The sequence below is a fragment of the Phallusia mammillata genome, chromosome 2, assembly GCF_965637545.1.
Source record: "Phallusia mammillata chromosome 2, kaPhaMamm4.hap1.1, whole genome shotgun sequence".
NCBI classification, from domain to species: Eukaryota; Metazoa; Chordata; class Ascidiacea; order Phlebobranchia; family Ascidiidae; genus Phallusia; species Phallusia mammillata.
Genome location: NC_137253.1, coordinates 2,342,312 through 2,359,518, shown reverse-complemented (window position 1 = coordinate 2,359,518; position 17,207 = coordinate 2,342,312). Strand labels below are relative to the sequence as shown.

Genomic DNA, 17,207 nt, shown 5'->3' with positions numbered 1-17,207 from the left:
ATCCATCTAGTGTCAGTTTCTTGAGCTCATGACGAAAAACACCATTTTCTTCTTCCCGGTGCCGTTTTTTCTTAACGCACTCTTGCAACCCATCATTCTTTATTTGTTCCATTAATGCGACCAATGACAGCTTACTGATAAAAGTCGAGGAGTTTTGTTTATGGGGTCAACTTACACATATTAGACACAAATCTTGTTGGCAGACGCGTTTGTATTTATTTGTATTTTCTGTAGAAGCAAAATCCGTTCGCCGTTTCTCGAGAAATATAATTTATGACTTGCCTGCATCTCATAATTGGCTTAAGTTTGTACGAAAATAACTAAACTTTAGATGACATGTTCCTGTTTTATAAAAATGTTTTTTACTTGAAGTGTCGCAGGCGGTTCCCCATGAGCAGTTGTCAACCGAGCGTCGTACTTCTGTGTGACGTCATAATGGGTTGGTAATGGGATCTTAATAGACAGTTGTAAAAAATCTATAGGGTGTCGTATATTGTAAAAGGACACCGAACTCGGCTCGGGCCAGATACAAACCCAAAGTCCTGCCTGAAAAGTTATAAAAAACAAAGTAGACCTAAAAGTTGTAAAGATTTAGGCACAAATTAGAGCGAGTGCAAACTCAGGGTCGAATCCAACCCGTTTTATTCAAACCTGCCTTGCTGAGCAGCAAAGAGACGAATTCGCGACAGAATCGAGTTTTCAAACTTTTATTTAGTTCCTCTTGGGGTCTGTAGGCAAAACTTCGTGGTTCAATTTACCAACATTAACGCTTTGTCCAGCTTTGCGAAAACAAGCATAGCATGGCAAATCTTAATTTAGTTTTTAGCTGCTAACTTGGTTGGTTCAGCAGTGATGGTTTTATGTGACTTAGCAGTTAAGAAGTCGAATTATAACTCATTAGTGGACGCGCTGTACAATAGCAGGTCCATGCTTTCCCATGGATGCCTTCGGAGTCATGCGTAGATTTTGTGGCCCGCTTGCGAAGTTTAATGCGCGAAGGTCATCCCACCCTTTCATTCCATCAAGCAGAAGCTGGATTTTAACTTCACTTGATATTGGAGAATGACATAAGGATTTTCTGTGTGTTGCTTTTGGTGTCAAGTTGTCAGCTGGTTGCAACCAAATTTGGATTTGATGGTAGTTCTGGGATTTGAATTTTTTTAAAAAAGAATGTTGGATTTTGTTGAAAGAAGTGTTTAACAAAACAAACAACCCAACCCCCATAAATCTGTTACCTATTCAAGGTTCTATAAGTTCAACTTGTTTAGAAGTTTAATGTCTTTAGTGCTTACTTGACGGCAATTTGAATTTTCCAACCTTTATTGAAACATGGCAGCAACATTGTGTTTAGGAATGAAACTCGTTGTGTTTAGGAACTTGTAATTTTGCTGAATTAAACTTCACTTAAAATAGCGTTGACCCAGGCTTGCCTGTGAATTTGTCTTCAGCGTGAAACGTTTTCTGTTTGTTTCGTGAAAACGTTTCAATCTGAATAACACGTTTTCTGTTCTACACTCTATCGTTTTGAGGTGACTTCAACTCGCCGTCTTGGTAAGAACGCTTTTGTTTCTCCACCAGGTGGAGTAGTGAGTCGTTTATTTCCACTGAACCACGCTTCGCTCTGCACTTGCACTTGATCAAGCAAAAACAACCAAGTCCGGGTTATAGACTTCTGTCGCGAGAGTTACTTTCTTTTGATAAACACAAACATGGATGCACAGTTGCAGTTCACAAGTCGGGAATAACGCAGCAACGTTGGCACGTTGTTAGGCTAAAAAAGTTGGCAGGCACAATTAGTGGATCGAGGATAAACACGTTGCAGTTACACCGTTATTACCGAGCAATATGTGATTATGAGCTCACAGGAGAGTGATTGTTGTAGAACAATGCCTTGCTCTTCAAAACCGCTTTGAAGACTGACTTAATTCGATACAACGTATTTTGTAGGCCTGTCGTGCTGTGATTTGGTAACCAGTTACAATGTTTTCCAACCGTGGATTTAACTTTTAAACACTTTGTTTACGGCGCGGATTTGTTACGAAGTTTCTTAGTTGATAAATCGCAAAAAAACAAACTTTGCATCAAATGAGCTGACGTTGGTGGGTCGCATGACGTCATTCATGGTCTGCTACCCGTCACACATCAGTGCCGTTCAGCGACCCCAACCCACCAGCTTTATTGGTGCTAAGTACGACTCGACTGAAAGCTTTGTACTGATTAAATTGGCTGGTAAAGGTTTTGTCTCGGCCTTACACGTTGCCAACCGTGTCAACAATACCAGAAACGCTGCATAACTTGATTAGGATACATTACGTAGCAGAGCCTGATAAATGAACGCAGCAAAGTTAGTGAATGCTATGCTTTTCACGCTGAACTAATATATTATAATATATTAGTTCAGCGTGGAAAGCATAGCTATAGCTTATAAGCTCCGCAAATATATTTCATAAGTAGAACAACAAGTTAAATCAATTCAGAGTCGTACTTGGTCAGTTTGAATAATTTTTATTATATTTCCTCTAAAACGGATAATTTAAACCTAGACTAAGCTCACCTTGTTTTGGAAGTAAATCGGCAAAACTGTTTAGGAATGTGAGATTATTGTGTGTTAAAGATACTCGGTAGATTATTGTGTTCCAAAGAATGGAATATTTAAAAAAATCATTGGAACTGTGCACGTGAGCGGAGTTTCAGAACTTCACACTTTTTACATCGGCCATTTAAATTTTCAAACCGAATTAATGAAACATAACAACAATATTGTGTTTAGGAATCAACCTTGTTGTGCTTAAAGTAAGTTTGGGCTTTAACTAAAAATGCATTCTTGTTTTCACGCGGACATTGCTCGTGACTTTGTCTTTCACTTTAGCGTGAAAGCTTTTTAACATTTTACGGTCGCACGGTCTAGCTTTTGTTCAAGTAGGATGAACATAAATTCATAACTGGGATCAGCCCTGAATTTCTAGCCTACGCCTTGCCATATGGTGGTGAACGCTTGGTGACCGGCTGATTCGGTATAGCGCCTTCAATGGCCTGGCGTACTGTGATTTGTTCAAGTATAGCTTTTTGTTTTGTTCAGGTGTTGAGAGCAGGTCAAGCTTAAACGTATTAGTTATGATGTCGGCCCAACCTTCATTTTGACAAGTCTTCCTTGGTTGCGCTGTAATTCAGAAGCAGTCTAATAGCGAGGTTTGGTTGTCAGAATTATTTAACTTGTTGATATTTTAAGAAAACTGGTTGAGGTTATTTTGACAATGACGTCATCAGTCATGTTTCTCTGTTGAATTGAAAACAAATTTGTTTGGCAGAAAATGGTTTGTTTGAGTTTTTGTGAAAAGTTGTTTTCAATGAAAGTCGTAAGACGGATCGGGTTCAGTTTCGCGCAAAGAATGTGTACTGTCCTTGCGGCCGTATTTAAAAAAAAAAACTTTTGCAAAAATGGTTTATTTGGTAAACTTAACCTCGGGTCTAAGTTGGTCTTAAAATAAATGTTTGGATTTTTTTCGCCAACTGCTTCCAATATTGAGTGACTGACGTGCAAATTATTGTTTGCTAGTACCGTCAGAAATAGGCAAGATGTGAAAATAAAACTTGTCAAAATATAGTTGCTACTGCAAAGTTTGTAAATGCTTTCGTGACAAACATGCGCTTGAAGGATTTACAGCATTCACGGTTATGCAACCAGGGAATCGTGAAATGTAATGCGCGTTGTATCACGCGTTCAGAAAGGCTATTTGTGTTCAAAAGCAGTGGCGACATAAACTATTAGCAAAAACTAGCAAAATCTAGAAACTGATTTCACTGTCCTTACTCGGAAAAAAACAAGTACTAGGAACTACAAACAGCTGGTGCCTTCAGTTTATTTGTTTGTTAGGTGCCTTCAGTTTGTTTGTTTGTTTATCCTTTTGCTCAAAAATTGCGCTTACGTACAAGACAGTCAAATAAAAGACTCAAATGAATCAGTGCAATAATGGGGGCCGGCAGGGGATGCTTGTCTCACAACATCAATGTACCTCAAATTTAAAATATTTGGTCGAAAAATCTGACAAATAAAAACCTGACATAGTATCATGTTCTAAACGTGAAGCAGGCAAAACTGTGAATGTCTAAACAAGCGAGTTTAACGCTGTCTGCCTTGTTTACTTATCTAAAGTTATTTCCATAACCTCTGCCGTTTTAATGTATTTTGAACAGACAAAATTGTACATGTAATAAATGCCAGATGGACGCGTGTCCTGGGGATTTTTTATATCGTAGCATGTTTTAGGTTTTAGTTGCATAGCATGTAATATATGCTCATATGTACATAATTATTTGATATCGTTAGTATGTGTCAAAATTTGCCCCTCTAGCCAAATTTTCTGCCGGCAAAATCGCACAAGAACATGAAACAGTGTGAATTATTTTACTTTGCAAACATCAAAAAGCACCTTTAAGGCGGTCACGTGACTCACGTCTAAAACTGCGGGCCCGCTTTGATCACTTGGCCCGCTTGGCCCAGCACTTGGCCCGCCTCATGCAATTAAAAAACTGCGGGCCCGCTTCTTGCAAGTATAAAAACTGTAGCCCCGCTATATATCCAGTGCTTGGCCCGCCTCTCGTATCGAAAAACCGCGGGCCCACTATATCCTGTGCTTGTCGCGTCTATCGCAAGGAAAAACTGCGGGTCCACTACATCCATTGCTTGCCGTTCAGATCTTGTCATGTGACAGGCATGCCCACGGTTTTATCAAGCCGGCCAGCAGTTTTTATATTTGCATGAGGCGGGCCAAGTGCTGGGCCAAGTGGGCCCGCAGTTTTAGACGCGACCCCCTTTGAGGGGATTCTCAAAATTTCCCGGACATGTTCGGAATTTGGGCGTAAAACTTATTCCCGCGTCCGGTAATTTATTAAAAAGCCACACTCCAAATGTTTGGATTTTAAACAAACGTTTTAATTCATAAAACCATCTGATTAGATTCTTTCTTGTGTCCATAAATATTTTTGTTTAATGTTGTTTAAGTGTTTGCCTTTCATGCAAGACATACAGGTGAAACGGTGAAAGTAAACGTTTTGAATATTTTCGGATATTCGGAGTTTTTTGTATGTCTTAAAAGCTAACAAAGCCCTGTTAAGGATGACTTGGACACCTAAAGAATATATATGTGCAGTTCTGGTCAATTTGTAAAACTTTATTTTTTTTAATATATTTATTTTTTGTAATTTAACACCCGGGGATTTAGCAAGTTAACAACACACCATAAAAATCTGCACAACATTGTCTTGTTTAATTTTTACAAACTGGTGGCCTTTAATGCGAATTTGATAGGCCAAAAAAAAAAAAAAAAAAAAATCGAATCGATAAAAAAAACTTTTGGGTTCCAACATTTGAGCATGATAATGTGCTGAATGCACAGGTATTTAAACTTTACATGAAAAATAAGCAGCCAAATTTACATAAAAATAGCAATTTTGCTTGTAATATTACGCTGAAATGTTAGATCCCAAACTTGTGATTTAATTTGGTGAGTCAAAATCTGGTTTAAACTCTCCAGTTTGTAATAATTAGACAATTTATGTGTTTTTTTCCTATACCCGCTGTATGGTTTTGAACACTAACAGTCTCTTGTTACTACTTTTATCTTTTTGTAATTTTCACTTAAATGCTTTAATTGTTTTAGGTTTACCAACTGTTGACTTCTTCTATGTAAATTGGCAGATCCCTGAATACCAGGCTTTGATCTGCCCAGTGGATCTTTTGCATTAAATGGAGCTGAAAGACACTGAAAGTGATATTCAATATAGTGATGACCGAAATCCGGTTAATTGTGCATTAAAAGATTTTTTTAAAGTGCATGTGCTTTCGATTAAATTTGAATTTGAAAGTTACTGTTTAGTGTTTTTTTCTTAGCTTCGGTAACATACAGCAGAGTCAAAAACTGTTTAAATTATATGTTTAAATTTGCCTCTATCCTCAGAATGCTTCAATGAGTGGACAACACTTGGCGTCCACCAGTGATCCTATTCAACCATTCCAACCCCAGCAGCCAGAAATTCCATTAAACTTCCACCAACCTCAAAACCCAAACATCTTTTATTATCCCAACCAAGCTATTCCTCCACCCCAACAAACAGGTGCAAGGAATCAGTTTGATGCTGCAGCTATAAGAGGAAATATTTCACATTCTCAGCAATTTCGACATCATACATCATGGAACACTCATCCCACCTACTCCTATGCAAATCAGCCACACTGTGGTGCAGTGAATCCAGCTTGTATTGGAACACAACAAGGTATTAGTGCAAGTTATTATCCTCCAAATATCCATGCACTTGGTTGGAACCAGTCTCATGCAACTCATTTTTTGTCATACTGGTATTTATGGGTCCCCTTCACTGATGGGGACGCGTCTTGATTTCACTCTGTTTTTTTCTTTTTTCCGTCGAAGTTTGTCCATGCACTTTTGGCATGAAATCTTTGGTGGGTTTGGATGAAACTTTCACAGATGGTAGATATAGTTATGAAGGTGTGCCAACTGCTTCAGTTGACTTAATAACCCCAGTATTTACCCCGCTAGACCCCAAAATGTGAAACGTTTTTGTATGTTGCTGCGCACCACAAACGAAAGATTTTTATGGAGCAACGGTATAATATAGACATGGTACATGTGTTTGTGCATTACTTGGTAGGCATTTTGGAAATGCTGGTCAGAGGGGATATTAACAGCCTTTCGACGTCAGAAGCGTTAAGGAATGTTGATAATAACACCCCTAGTGGTCAGAATTTTAAACATTGTCCGATTTGGATAAAATTTTACATGACTGTCGATTAGTTCATTGTGGTTTAATATTTTATACTTTTGGGTGTTAAAAGACATCAGTTACCCCTCTAACCCCCTAAAATGGGTGAGTTTTTTAAACGGTGTCAGAATTAAGTGAAATTTGGACAGCTTGTGGAATTTGTCATTTTCAGGTGTCAATTGTTGTGTTTACCCCGTTAGCCCCTTAAAATGGGTGAAATTTTAAACAATGTCCGAATTGAATGAAATTTGGACAGTTTGTTCATTTTGCTATAATAAGCTGACGATAGTTATGTTTCACTATGTGACCCCAATATTTACCCTACTAGTCCCCTAAAATGGGTAAATTTGTGAAACAAAGCAGGAATTGGATGAAATTTGGACAGTTTGTTCATTTTGCCATGATTAGCTGTTAATTATTTTGTTTCACCTTGTAGCCCCAATATTTACCTCACTAGCCTTCTAAAATGGGTGAACTTTTAAACAATGTCAGAACTATATATGGAAGTTAGATAGTTTTGAGTACATTATTCATTGATGTGTTTTACCCTGTAAGACCCACCTTTACCCCATTAACCCCTAAAATGGGTGCAATTTGTAAACATTGGCTGAGTTCGTTGAAATTTTGACAGTTTGTGCAAAAGTCATTTTTAGGTGTCAATTGTCACTTTTGCCATGCAGTCTTGTTAAGTTTTACCATGTAGCCCCACTAATCCTTAAAATAGGTAAATTTTGCAAACAATTGATGAATTAAATGTGACTTGTGTAGTTTCTATCTCACACAGCATGATCATTTCTGCAGATTTTTTTTCATCCTGTTTAAACTCATAGCACCAAAATTTATTATAGTTATTTAAAAAAATGCACTATTTACAACTTTGCATGTGTGGGGGACCCATGAGTTTCTGCTTGCAGAAACAACTAAAGGTATAAAATACAGTGGCTGATATGGGACCCATTACGAAATATGTCATAGTATATGTGCAATGGCAATATGTGCTAAGCCACCCTTCTAGTTTCAAAATAATCCAAATCAATAAACATGTTTGGAATATAATAGCCAAGTTACAACAAATGCCACTTAGTTGTGCTAAAATAATGTTGTTATTTGTTTTGTTTTTAATCTTAAGAACCTTTTTTTTAGCCACAAAAAATTGTGAAATTTCACTTCCTATCTCAGCCGATTTAAACATATATGATAATTAGTTTTTTTTTCGTGTGAGGCTGTGGTTGCAGAATGTGTATTGCGTTAAATGTGAATTGTTTTGAAAAGAAACTATATTTGACACAGATCATTGGTTTACAAAACTTTAACAAGTCATTTTGATTCTGTGGGGGTTTGTGAGCAAAACAGGCCACGTTTTAATGTAAAAAAAAACACAGAAAGAAACTAAAAAACTAGATGTGTAATTTTTTTCTGGTGTGTTAAAAAAGATCTGAACAAAGTCAATGGCTTTAGTTTGTAAATAATGTATATAGATTCATTCTTACTTTTTTGTACAGCTGCCTTCAACCAAGCCTCCAACTTTTCAATAGAACCAAGTTATAATACCCAACCACTGGTTCCAGAGAGCTTTTTGACTATGCAGCAAACAATTTCACTCAATTATGCAAATAACATGGGCCAGATAATGAACCCTGGATTTCCTACAATGCAGGTTGGTGTTCATAGCAAGACACAAACACAGTATAACTGCAGGGGGCAACATTAAGAAATTCGAATGCAATTGGCAAATTAACAGTGACATTTATTTATATATGTGTAATAGGTAAAGCGTGGACCACTGTGCCTAGTGTTTGTTTGCAACGTGAAAGGGGTGTTTTACGACTGTTATCATGTCAACAAATCTTATCGCTCTTCCTCTCACAGGAACAGGGAGGTCCCTTGAAAGCACTTCCTCCTGGCTTTCATCCCCATGACGCAAGCAGTCCCAGTAAACCTGGTGAAGATGCAGGCACTCCGAGTATGTTACCAGTGAAATAGACCTTTTATTGAGCGCTGCTAGCTGCTTTCAAACCGTATCATTGCATTATTAAAACTCACAAATATGAAACATTTACAAAGTATGAAAAAAATCTATTTTACATGCCTGAAATCATGTAAACTCCTTAATAGTCTAAACCTTATTTTCGTTTTTGCTGAGCTAAATAACCAACATTATCATTATCCACACAGAGACATCGGGAACAACAGTTCAACCTTACATCAGTGGTGTTTTCCACAATCCTACCTTTTACATTGCTGGACATGACACAAGTAAGTTTATTATGTATTTGCCAGTTGAACAAAAAGGAAAATGTAAGATATATGCCTGGTAACAACACGGTATTCATCAAATATATTCTAGTTTGCCAGTTTTGTTTTTAGATTTATCAGTTCTACCTTGATACTGTGCTACATGTTACAAACCTTAATTTATTGGCAGAAAAACACTTTGTACAAACATGATCATGTAGGGGCATCTGTACACCCCTACTTCAAGATTATCACTTATTTTGTTTTGCCAAATAAACAACAAAATAACATAGTCAATACTTTTCAAGGTTTTGTAAATTTGTGTGACTTATTCCAAATGTCTTAAGTTTATAACATATCAAACTTTTATTGCCATACATCAACAGTATTTATATTGTTTTGAAACTGCTTAGATATATACGAAGCAAGCAACCATCTCCCAGATACCAATGACCCACTCTCTATTGGTAAATATGTGTAAAAAGTATGTTTTTGCTATTTGTAGCTTTTGTGCCAGTCGTGTTATAATTGAAAAACGTGTAAACAACGGTGTAATTAAGCACTGTTAACTAGACTGACTTTTATATTCATCTATATTGGTCATTCCCCCATGTGAACCTCATTTCTTAAAATAACACATACATTTTTTTGTTTTGCTGTCAAATCGAAATTTGATTCTCATGATCAAGAAAATATGCTTTAAACTTTTGTTTGTTACATAAAAATAGAAATCAGCAATTGTGATTGTTGAGTCATTGTGTGTCATTGTTTTCACACAAAGCAATATAACACAGTTGTTTCTTTTACTCTGCTACATTGTATATCTGTTTGTTATTTATTACAATATTGCTTTTTTAACCCTTAAACCCTGAAATATTCGGTTTCAGCTTTTCAAGTCCTTTAGGTCAGAAATACAAACCCCTAATGTGCTAAAATTTGAAAAATTCTAATGCTGGTTTGTAACACTCGTTTGGTCAAGAAAGAGTGCTTTCAATTTATTCAAATTTACACAGATGTTAGCTATTGATCCGAATTTGATCCTCCTGAAGATTGATCCGGAATGACCCAGTGGTTCACCCACAGCCCCCCAAAATGTCAAATTTTCAATTCGGCTTTACTGAGCAAAGTGCATAATCTAGGAGTTTCATGCTGTGTTGGTTGGTGCAATTTAAGGCATTCTAAAGAATTTTCCAACTTTTTTATGGATTCACCCCTTAAACCCCTGAATAATCGGTTTTAGTTTTAGGCCAGAAGTACAAGCCCTAATGTGCTGAAAAGTTTTAACAGTGAGTTACTCGTTTATTATTTAAAATATCAGCAAAATCCATCAAGTGGTTATCCAAAGGCCTACAGCTCCAAATATGTGTTAAAACTTTTACTAAATCTTCTAATGAAGTTTAATGCTATCACTCTGGTCCCAGGGGAGTGATTCACTGATTTAAAGCTCAATTCACAACCGTTAATAAACTAGAATGGTGGCTTTCTGATATACTTCCATTTTATATATTCTATACGATATTTACCAATTTACTATACACATCATTTGATCTACACATATGATTGTTTTTGTAAACAAAAACTAATGGGTCCCCACACGCGTGTTTGTGCGGATTTACGGTAAACAAATGTTGCGGTGATTTTTAAATTCTTAAGAACAAATTTTTAGAAAGCGTTAACCCAACAATGAAAAATTGTGTTGTATTTTTTTGCACTATTATTGTCGTATAATTACAAAAGCATTAAAAAAGAACGAAACAAATACTTTCAATTTAATCTCTTGCTTTGACCCAGATATTGTCGTCCAAGGTCGGGTTTTAAACACAATTTTTTTCTAGAAAGCTGTAACAGTTGTGTTACAGACAATTAAAATACGATTTGCTGCAAGTGTATACATAACTTTTCATTTAACTTTGTTTCGCAAAACGAGTTTTTCATTTAACTTTGTTTCGCAAAACGAGTACCATTGACCTGTAGTAACCTTTAGGGTGCACACACCAAACGACTGTTTGACCTTTTGACACCGTTTTCAATAGCACGCCGTCCTTGGTGTTCAACAACACCGTTTGACCTAATTTATACATGCCTTGAGTATTTGATTCAAAAAAAAAACAAAAAACGCTACGTTATGGCGAAAGAAAGTTCTGAACTGTGTTAGTAATACCTACTAATTGACCTTAAGTAACCCGTGGTCATGCAGCGGCCAACCTAACAACGAGCATTTAAAAAAAACTTTTATCTTGCAAAAAAGTCAAGTTTATTTTTTCATATTTAGTTTGTTTAACAAAGTTTTGCTTGACATTATACGAAACCGAAGCACGCTTATTAGGTTTAAATCGCGTCATATGTGTGAAACCTTTGCCAAAACTGAAAATGTGAGTGATAACTTAATAAAACGACATGCATTGCTGTGCAAAACAGCTGATTTCTAATCACCGAAACGACGTCTCGTAAAACGTCTGTCCGACGTCAAGCTGAGCCCTCCCGCTCTGCCCTATTATTCGTAAACGTACTCTCTTGGGACTTCTGCCTACAGTGTCTTTCTTGACCAAACGAGCGTTAGACACATTTACGTTTCGGGGGTCTGTGGGTGTGTCGCTGGGTCATTCGGGGTCAAACTTCAGGTGGATCAAGTGCAGATTAATATCTAACATATGTCCAAATTTGAATAAATTTGAAGCACTCTTTCTTTACTAAACGACCGTTACAAACCAGCGTTAAAAATTTTACGTTTCGGGGGCCTGTGGGTGAACCGCTGGGTAATTTGGGGTCAAACTTCTGGTTGACCAAGTTTGAATTAATATCTAACATATGTCCAAATTTCAATAAATTTGAAGTACGCTTTCTTCACTAAACGAGCGTTACAGACCAGCGTTAAAAATTTTACGTTTCGGGGGCCTGTGGGTGAACCGCTGGGTAATTTGGGGGTCAAACTTCACGTGGACCAAGTTTGGATTAATATCTAACATATGTCCAAATTTGAATAAATTTGAAGCACTCTTTCTTGACCAAACGAGCGTTACAAACCAGCGTTAGACAGAAAAAAGAAAAAAGAAAAAAGAAAAAAGAAAAAAAGAAAAAAAAAATACGGACAAAAACAATATGTGTCCCCTTCAGGGAAGGGGACCCATAACAAGCTTGCTTTACACCCTACAATTGTAGGCTTTTTCGTTGGTCAGAATGAGTTTATACTAGCGTGTTAAATATAGTTTTTTAACCAGTCTGTTGATCTTGATTGTTTGACTTTTATTGTTTTTGTGTTGTCCTATCATATATTATCCTTTATGCATTTATGTCGAATCGACGCTAGACATATCCCTTGTAACATACATTAACACAAGGCAACACACTGACAGAAAAAAATCCGTGAAATTGTGGATAGCTTTGTTTATGTGTTTGCAATGGAGATAGTGATTACGCTGACGGAAACGAAACCGTGAAATTGCAGACAACCTTTTTTGTTTCGCACTTTGTTTTCACCCAGGCCTGAAAAAAACAGTTTTTCGTTTATGACTTACGATGCGATATGGTGTGGTCGATTTATACACTTTCTATACAAGCTTAATTGAGTAGTTTATAGGCAATGGCAAAAATAGCAAAAAATACAAATATCCTTGAAATCTAAACATAACCGGAACATTTGTTTATCGAAAATCCGCACAAACATGTGTGTGGGGACAAATCATATGTGTACATAAAATTATGTGTATGGTACATTGGTAAATATGGTATAGAATATATATTATGAAAGTATATTAGAAAGACACTTTCTAGTTTGTATCACAATGACAGACATTACATGTATTCGGTGGCAGACGTTACATATAATCTTTGTCTGCAAGCAGAGACACTCATGCATTGGTTGTGCCAGGGATCTATCAAACTATAGAAAAATCTCAAAAATGTCTGGAAAACAAAAACAAGACGATAAACGACCATAAACGCGTCATGGTAAAAGGGTTATGGTCTGCATTACCAAAAAGTTTCTGCAGAACTACATACATATTGCAACTGTGTCAATTTGTTAGTGCTTTAGACAGAGAAATAAATAAAATGACAATGCATAGGAAAGCCACCTCTTTAGTTTTAAACAAAAATTATTCACATCCTTGTAAATGATCAGATTTGTTTCTCAGGCAGAAAACCTTTTAGTTTTGAAAAAGAAAAACATGGCAATCTAACTCTACTGTTCTGCTTAGCTTGTTTAAGCATCATCTATGAATAAAAATAAATTGCTAAAATATGAGGCATAATTTATTTGTAGTGCCTAGCAACCCATTAAATAAAGTCTTGCATTATAAAACTGCTTTGATGACCAACTTTTGATGCATGACATTAAAGTTTGTGTATTTTTTACAGTTGACACCACAGTGGAAAAATTGCGACTACATCTGAAGACAGTAGTAGATGAAAAATGTGGTAGAGAATATGGAAGAGCAGTGGAACCAGTTGATCTTGTAAAATATACTGGACAGAAAGACAGAGATCCTGAAAAACAACGAGAAAAATTGGCTAGAGTGGTAGATGAAGGAAATGAACTAAAAGGTGATATCACAGTTGAAAACATGTTTGAAATAGCAAAGATTGAAGCAGGAGACATTGAAAAAGATAAAAAGTCAGTTGGTGTTGTTGGTGCAGTTGGAGTGGGAAAGAGCACATTGACAAAAGTTATTGTGCAAAAAATTTTGGTCAAGAAAATACTTTCCAATGCTTCTTTTGTATTTTACATCACAGTGGGCACCATTGACCTCAAGCAAAAAACAGATTTATTTGAACTGCTTTTCTCATCACTGATTGCAAAGGGAAGTCTTTCCATAAATGAAGCAGAGGAAAAGGAGCTGATTAATTTCATCTTGAAGGATCCCAACACAGTAGTAATCATTGATGGTCTGGATGAAGCTAAAACTGAAAACTTACATTCATATCCAGATGTATCACCATTTAAAGACACCAAACCAATGGCACTATTATTTAATATTCTGAATGGCAAACTGCTGAAGAATGCTTACAAGCTGGTAACATCAAGAATTACTCAGTTTATTGATGCTTCTCCAGAATACAGACCCAAATTTGTTTTGGAAATTTTGGGGTTAGCCCCGAATGAACAGCAAAAACTTGCTAGGTATGTATGTGGTGCACAGTTTGACAGAGTTTGGAAAATCCTACAAGACAACCCAGCTTTGTTGGAATGCTGTGTAGTACCTGTTAACATGCTTATGTCCCTTAACTTTCTGTTGGGAAGAAGAGGAACTTCGGGTAATATCACACTCACAGGTGTTTACATTGCAATGTTAAACAGATACATTCGTTCAAAGCATTGCTCTTTTGAAAAAGGCATGGATGTGGTTAAGATGCTTTGTGACTTGGCATTTGATGGATGGCAAAAAAACAAGTCTCTGTTTTCAGATGAGGACTTAGAGCAGTTTAAGATTCCATTGGCAACACAACAAGCATTTGTCAATGCAGCTGTAGATTCAGAGGATGGTCTTGCAATTCAGATTTTGCAACAAGACAAAGTTAGCTACTTTGTTCATCGCTCCTGGCAAGAGTTGTTGGTTGCACTCAGACTTGTTTTGTTTATGCCATTGAATGAGTTTAAATCTTTTCTCGGAAATGCTTTTGAATCTGGAGATTTAGAAAATGTTCTAAAGTTTTGTTTTGGCATATGCAAAGATAGTGTGTTTGAAAAGGCAAGACGGCTTTCTCCTGCAGCACAAGTTGGTGAATTAGAAGAGAAGAAAAAGTTTCTTGATTTAATTGCTGAATCCAAAGCAAAGAAACTGTCAGAGAGTGTAACAGAAAGTGATGAAGAACATGACTTTCAAAAGTGGTTTCATCTTTTTGCATGTTTGAATGAACTTGGCAGTGATGGTATTAGCTTACCTGTGACCAAACTTCTACCAACAGTTGCTGACATAACGGGTTCTGTATTTTCATCTGATATCACCAACATGGCTTCACTTTATAAACTAAACAATACCACTCTGAGTTTGAAAGATGTTCAGCTGTCATTTGTTGGAAGTGCTTTGCAGAGTTTTGGAAAGTTTGTGCACGAACACAAAGTTAAAGTTAGTGTAATAACTAGATATTATCAACATATTTTAAAATTAGTTCCTTTTCCCCACCGAGGCCATATGCTTTGTAATTTATAATTTATAATTTTTGTTATTGGTGAAGCTACAATTAAGACTTAATTTGTATCATCCTATTCAGTTCCTTTATTTATATGTTTGTTACATTTACATGGATCTTTGTACTCAATAACTCTTAAACACAAGTAATGTAAAACCTAATGTTTTTATAACATTATAATTTTAAGCTTGAAGAAAGCAAGTTGCTATAATTGATAATCACGAAACTGCAGCTAAGGTTTTTAGATGATGCATTAACATTACCCTATTCTTGCAGTATGACTACAGTGAGAATAAATTTTCAAATGTACTATTAATTTTTCAAAACAGGGGGGATTCCCACAGTTTCATGTCACTTGTTTCAAATAACATTTGTAATGTTGTGGTTGCACTTTGAGTTGGTTATTATCAGTTGTGTCAGGTTAATTGCACATTTATTAGCATTTGCTCTGTTAAACAAAAGTTTTTCACCTGTTTCAGATTGATGTATTCACCCTGCAACATTGTCCTGATGAACAACTGCAGTTTGCTGGAAGCTTCCTTACTCATGTGGAGAGATTTGGTGTTTCTCGCTTTGGTTCCCTTCGTGATTTAGCAGACAGGGGCAGAAAGGTTTGAATTATTTTTCAATAAAAAATTATGTATTATATACACTATGATTGTGCACGTAAAAAACTGGGAATAATATTACAAAATAATCACACTGATGACACAGAATTAGTAAACGCTTCCAAAAACTTATGGTTAAAAATACACCAATGTAAAAATCATTCTTTTCTACAGAATGTGTTAACATTGGCCAGAAGCATTAAAGATGGACTTCTGCAAATTGATCACTCACATCAGGTTTGCTATACTTACTAATATTAACTTTGGGTGAATAAAAACAGTTTCAATCACATTTGACCAGACACCAAGCACTGCAACAACTTAACACTGAAAACTCTATTTCTGGTTCAGTCCAGTTTTTCTGCTACAACTATATTTTATCTCCTAGTTGTACAATGTGCATTTGAATAATTTCTGTTTCAACAAGCTACTGTTTTCCTAATGTATGTTTAAATGATAAAGTCACAAATAAATAGGAGATCACAATGTTTTTTCATTTACTTATAATTACTTGTTTTTTTGTTTAACAGATCAAGGTGTTGTACTTGAGTAACATACGTTTTGGAGATGAAGGTGTGAGCATACTAAGCAGTGGGGTGGGCAAAGTAGCTGAACTTGATATGGGAGGCATCGGCATGACATCAGTTGGTGCTGTTAAGTTGGGTGAACATCTTGAGATGGAAACTACACAGTCCATGGTAACTGTGAATTTATTTATCACTTTTCTATTGTGATTGTCATAACCATTGTGACAAAATATTTGTTAATAGAGAAACAATGATTTCAAACAATATTTTCCATTTATTAATGTGATTGGTGTTTGGGCATCAACAATTCCATGTTGCATAGCTGTTAACTTCACATTATTGTGTTTTGTGAAATGTACATTATTGTTTAGGTTAGATTGGATATCAGTGAGAATAAAGTGGGTGACATTGGAGCTTGTGCAATTACCAAGTCAATCCACAAAATGAAAAAGCTTGAAATGCATGATTGTGGAGTCACATGTAAAGGAATGCCAGGCATCACTCAAAACATCCTAAACTCTCAAACTAAGGTATGTCACTGTTACTATTAACAATATGTTCACTGAAATGTTATCTGTAATTAACTTTAGTATTGCTTGATTTTTGATAAAATTAAACTTAAAATAAAAGATATTTGAGTTTAAATACCTGTTCACATATTACTTTTTTAACTGTATTCTGTGGTTTGTTTGCAAAAAGACTAAACAAGTTGTTCCTGCTTAGATTCCCTGCTTGAATTTGTCATGGAACAAGTTTGGTGATGATGGGGCCCAGGAACTTGGAAAATGTTTGCATCTGGTGGAGGAGCTTATCTTGCGTAATTGTGACATCACTTCCACTGGTGCAAATGCATTGGCTGGTGGACTATCCAAGTTAAATACACCAGTAAGTTCACTGATTGTGGTTTGTGTGGAAGAAGTTACTTTAC

At 36.1% G+C, this 17,207-nt stretch overlaps 1 protein-coding gene across 1 annotated transcript in view; it reads left to right on the top strand.

The window, feature by feature from the left end:
- The first annotated feature begins 4,521 nt into the window (after nucleotides 1-4,521).
- Nucleotides 4,522-17,207, top strand: part of LOC145214672 (NACHT, LRR and PYD domains-containing protein 3-like) — a 39,032-nt gene continuing 26,346 nt past the window's right edge. Inside the window, exons 1-12 of the mRNA XM_080083248.1 lie at nucleotides 4,522-4,881; nucleotides 5,661-5,800; nucleotides 5,958-6,273; nucleotides 8,283-8,437; nucleotides 8,650-8,743; nucleotides 8,956-9,036; nucleotides 9,429-9,482; nucleotides 13,372-15,080; nucleotides 15,624-15,755; nucleotides 15,927-15,989; nucleotides 16,283-16,450; nucleotides 16,651-16,809. Coding sequence (XP_079939374.1) covers nucleotides 5,747-5,800; nucleotides 5,958-6,273; nucleotides 8,283-8,437; nucleotides 8,650-8,743; nucleotides 8,956-9,036; nucleotides 9,429-9,482; nucleotides 13,372-15,080; nucleotides 15,624-15,755; nucleotides 15,927-15,989; nucleotides 16,283-16,450; nucleotides 16,651-16,809 — 2,985 coding nt within the window. The 5' untranslated portion in view covers nucleotides 4,522-4,881; nucleotides 5,661-5,746. The remainder of the gene's footprint in view (nucleotides 4,882-5,660; nucleotides 5,801-5,957; nucleotides 6,274-8,282; nucleotides 8,438-8,649; nucleotides 8,744-8,955; nucleotides 9,037-9,428; nucleotides 9,483-13,371; nucleotides 15,081-15,623; nucleotides 15,756-15,926; nucleotides 15,990-16,282; nucleotides 16,451-16,650; nucleotides 16,810-17,207) is intronic.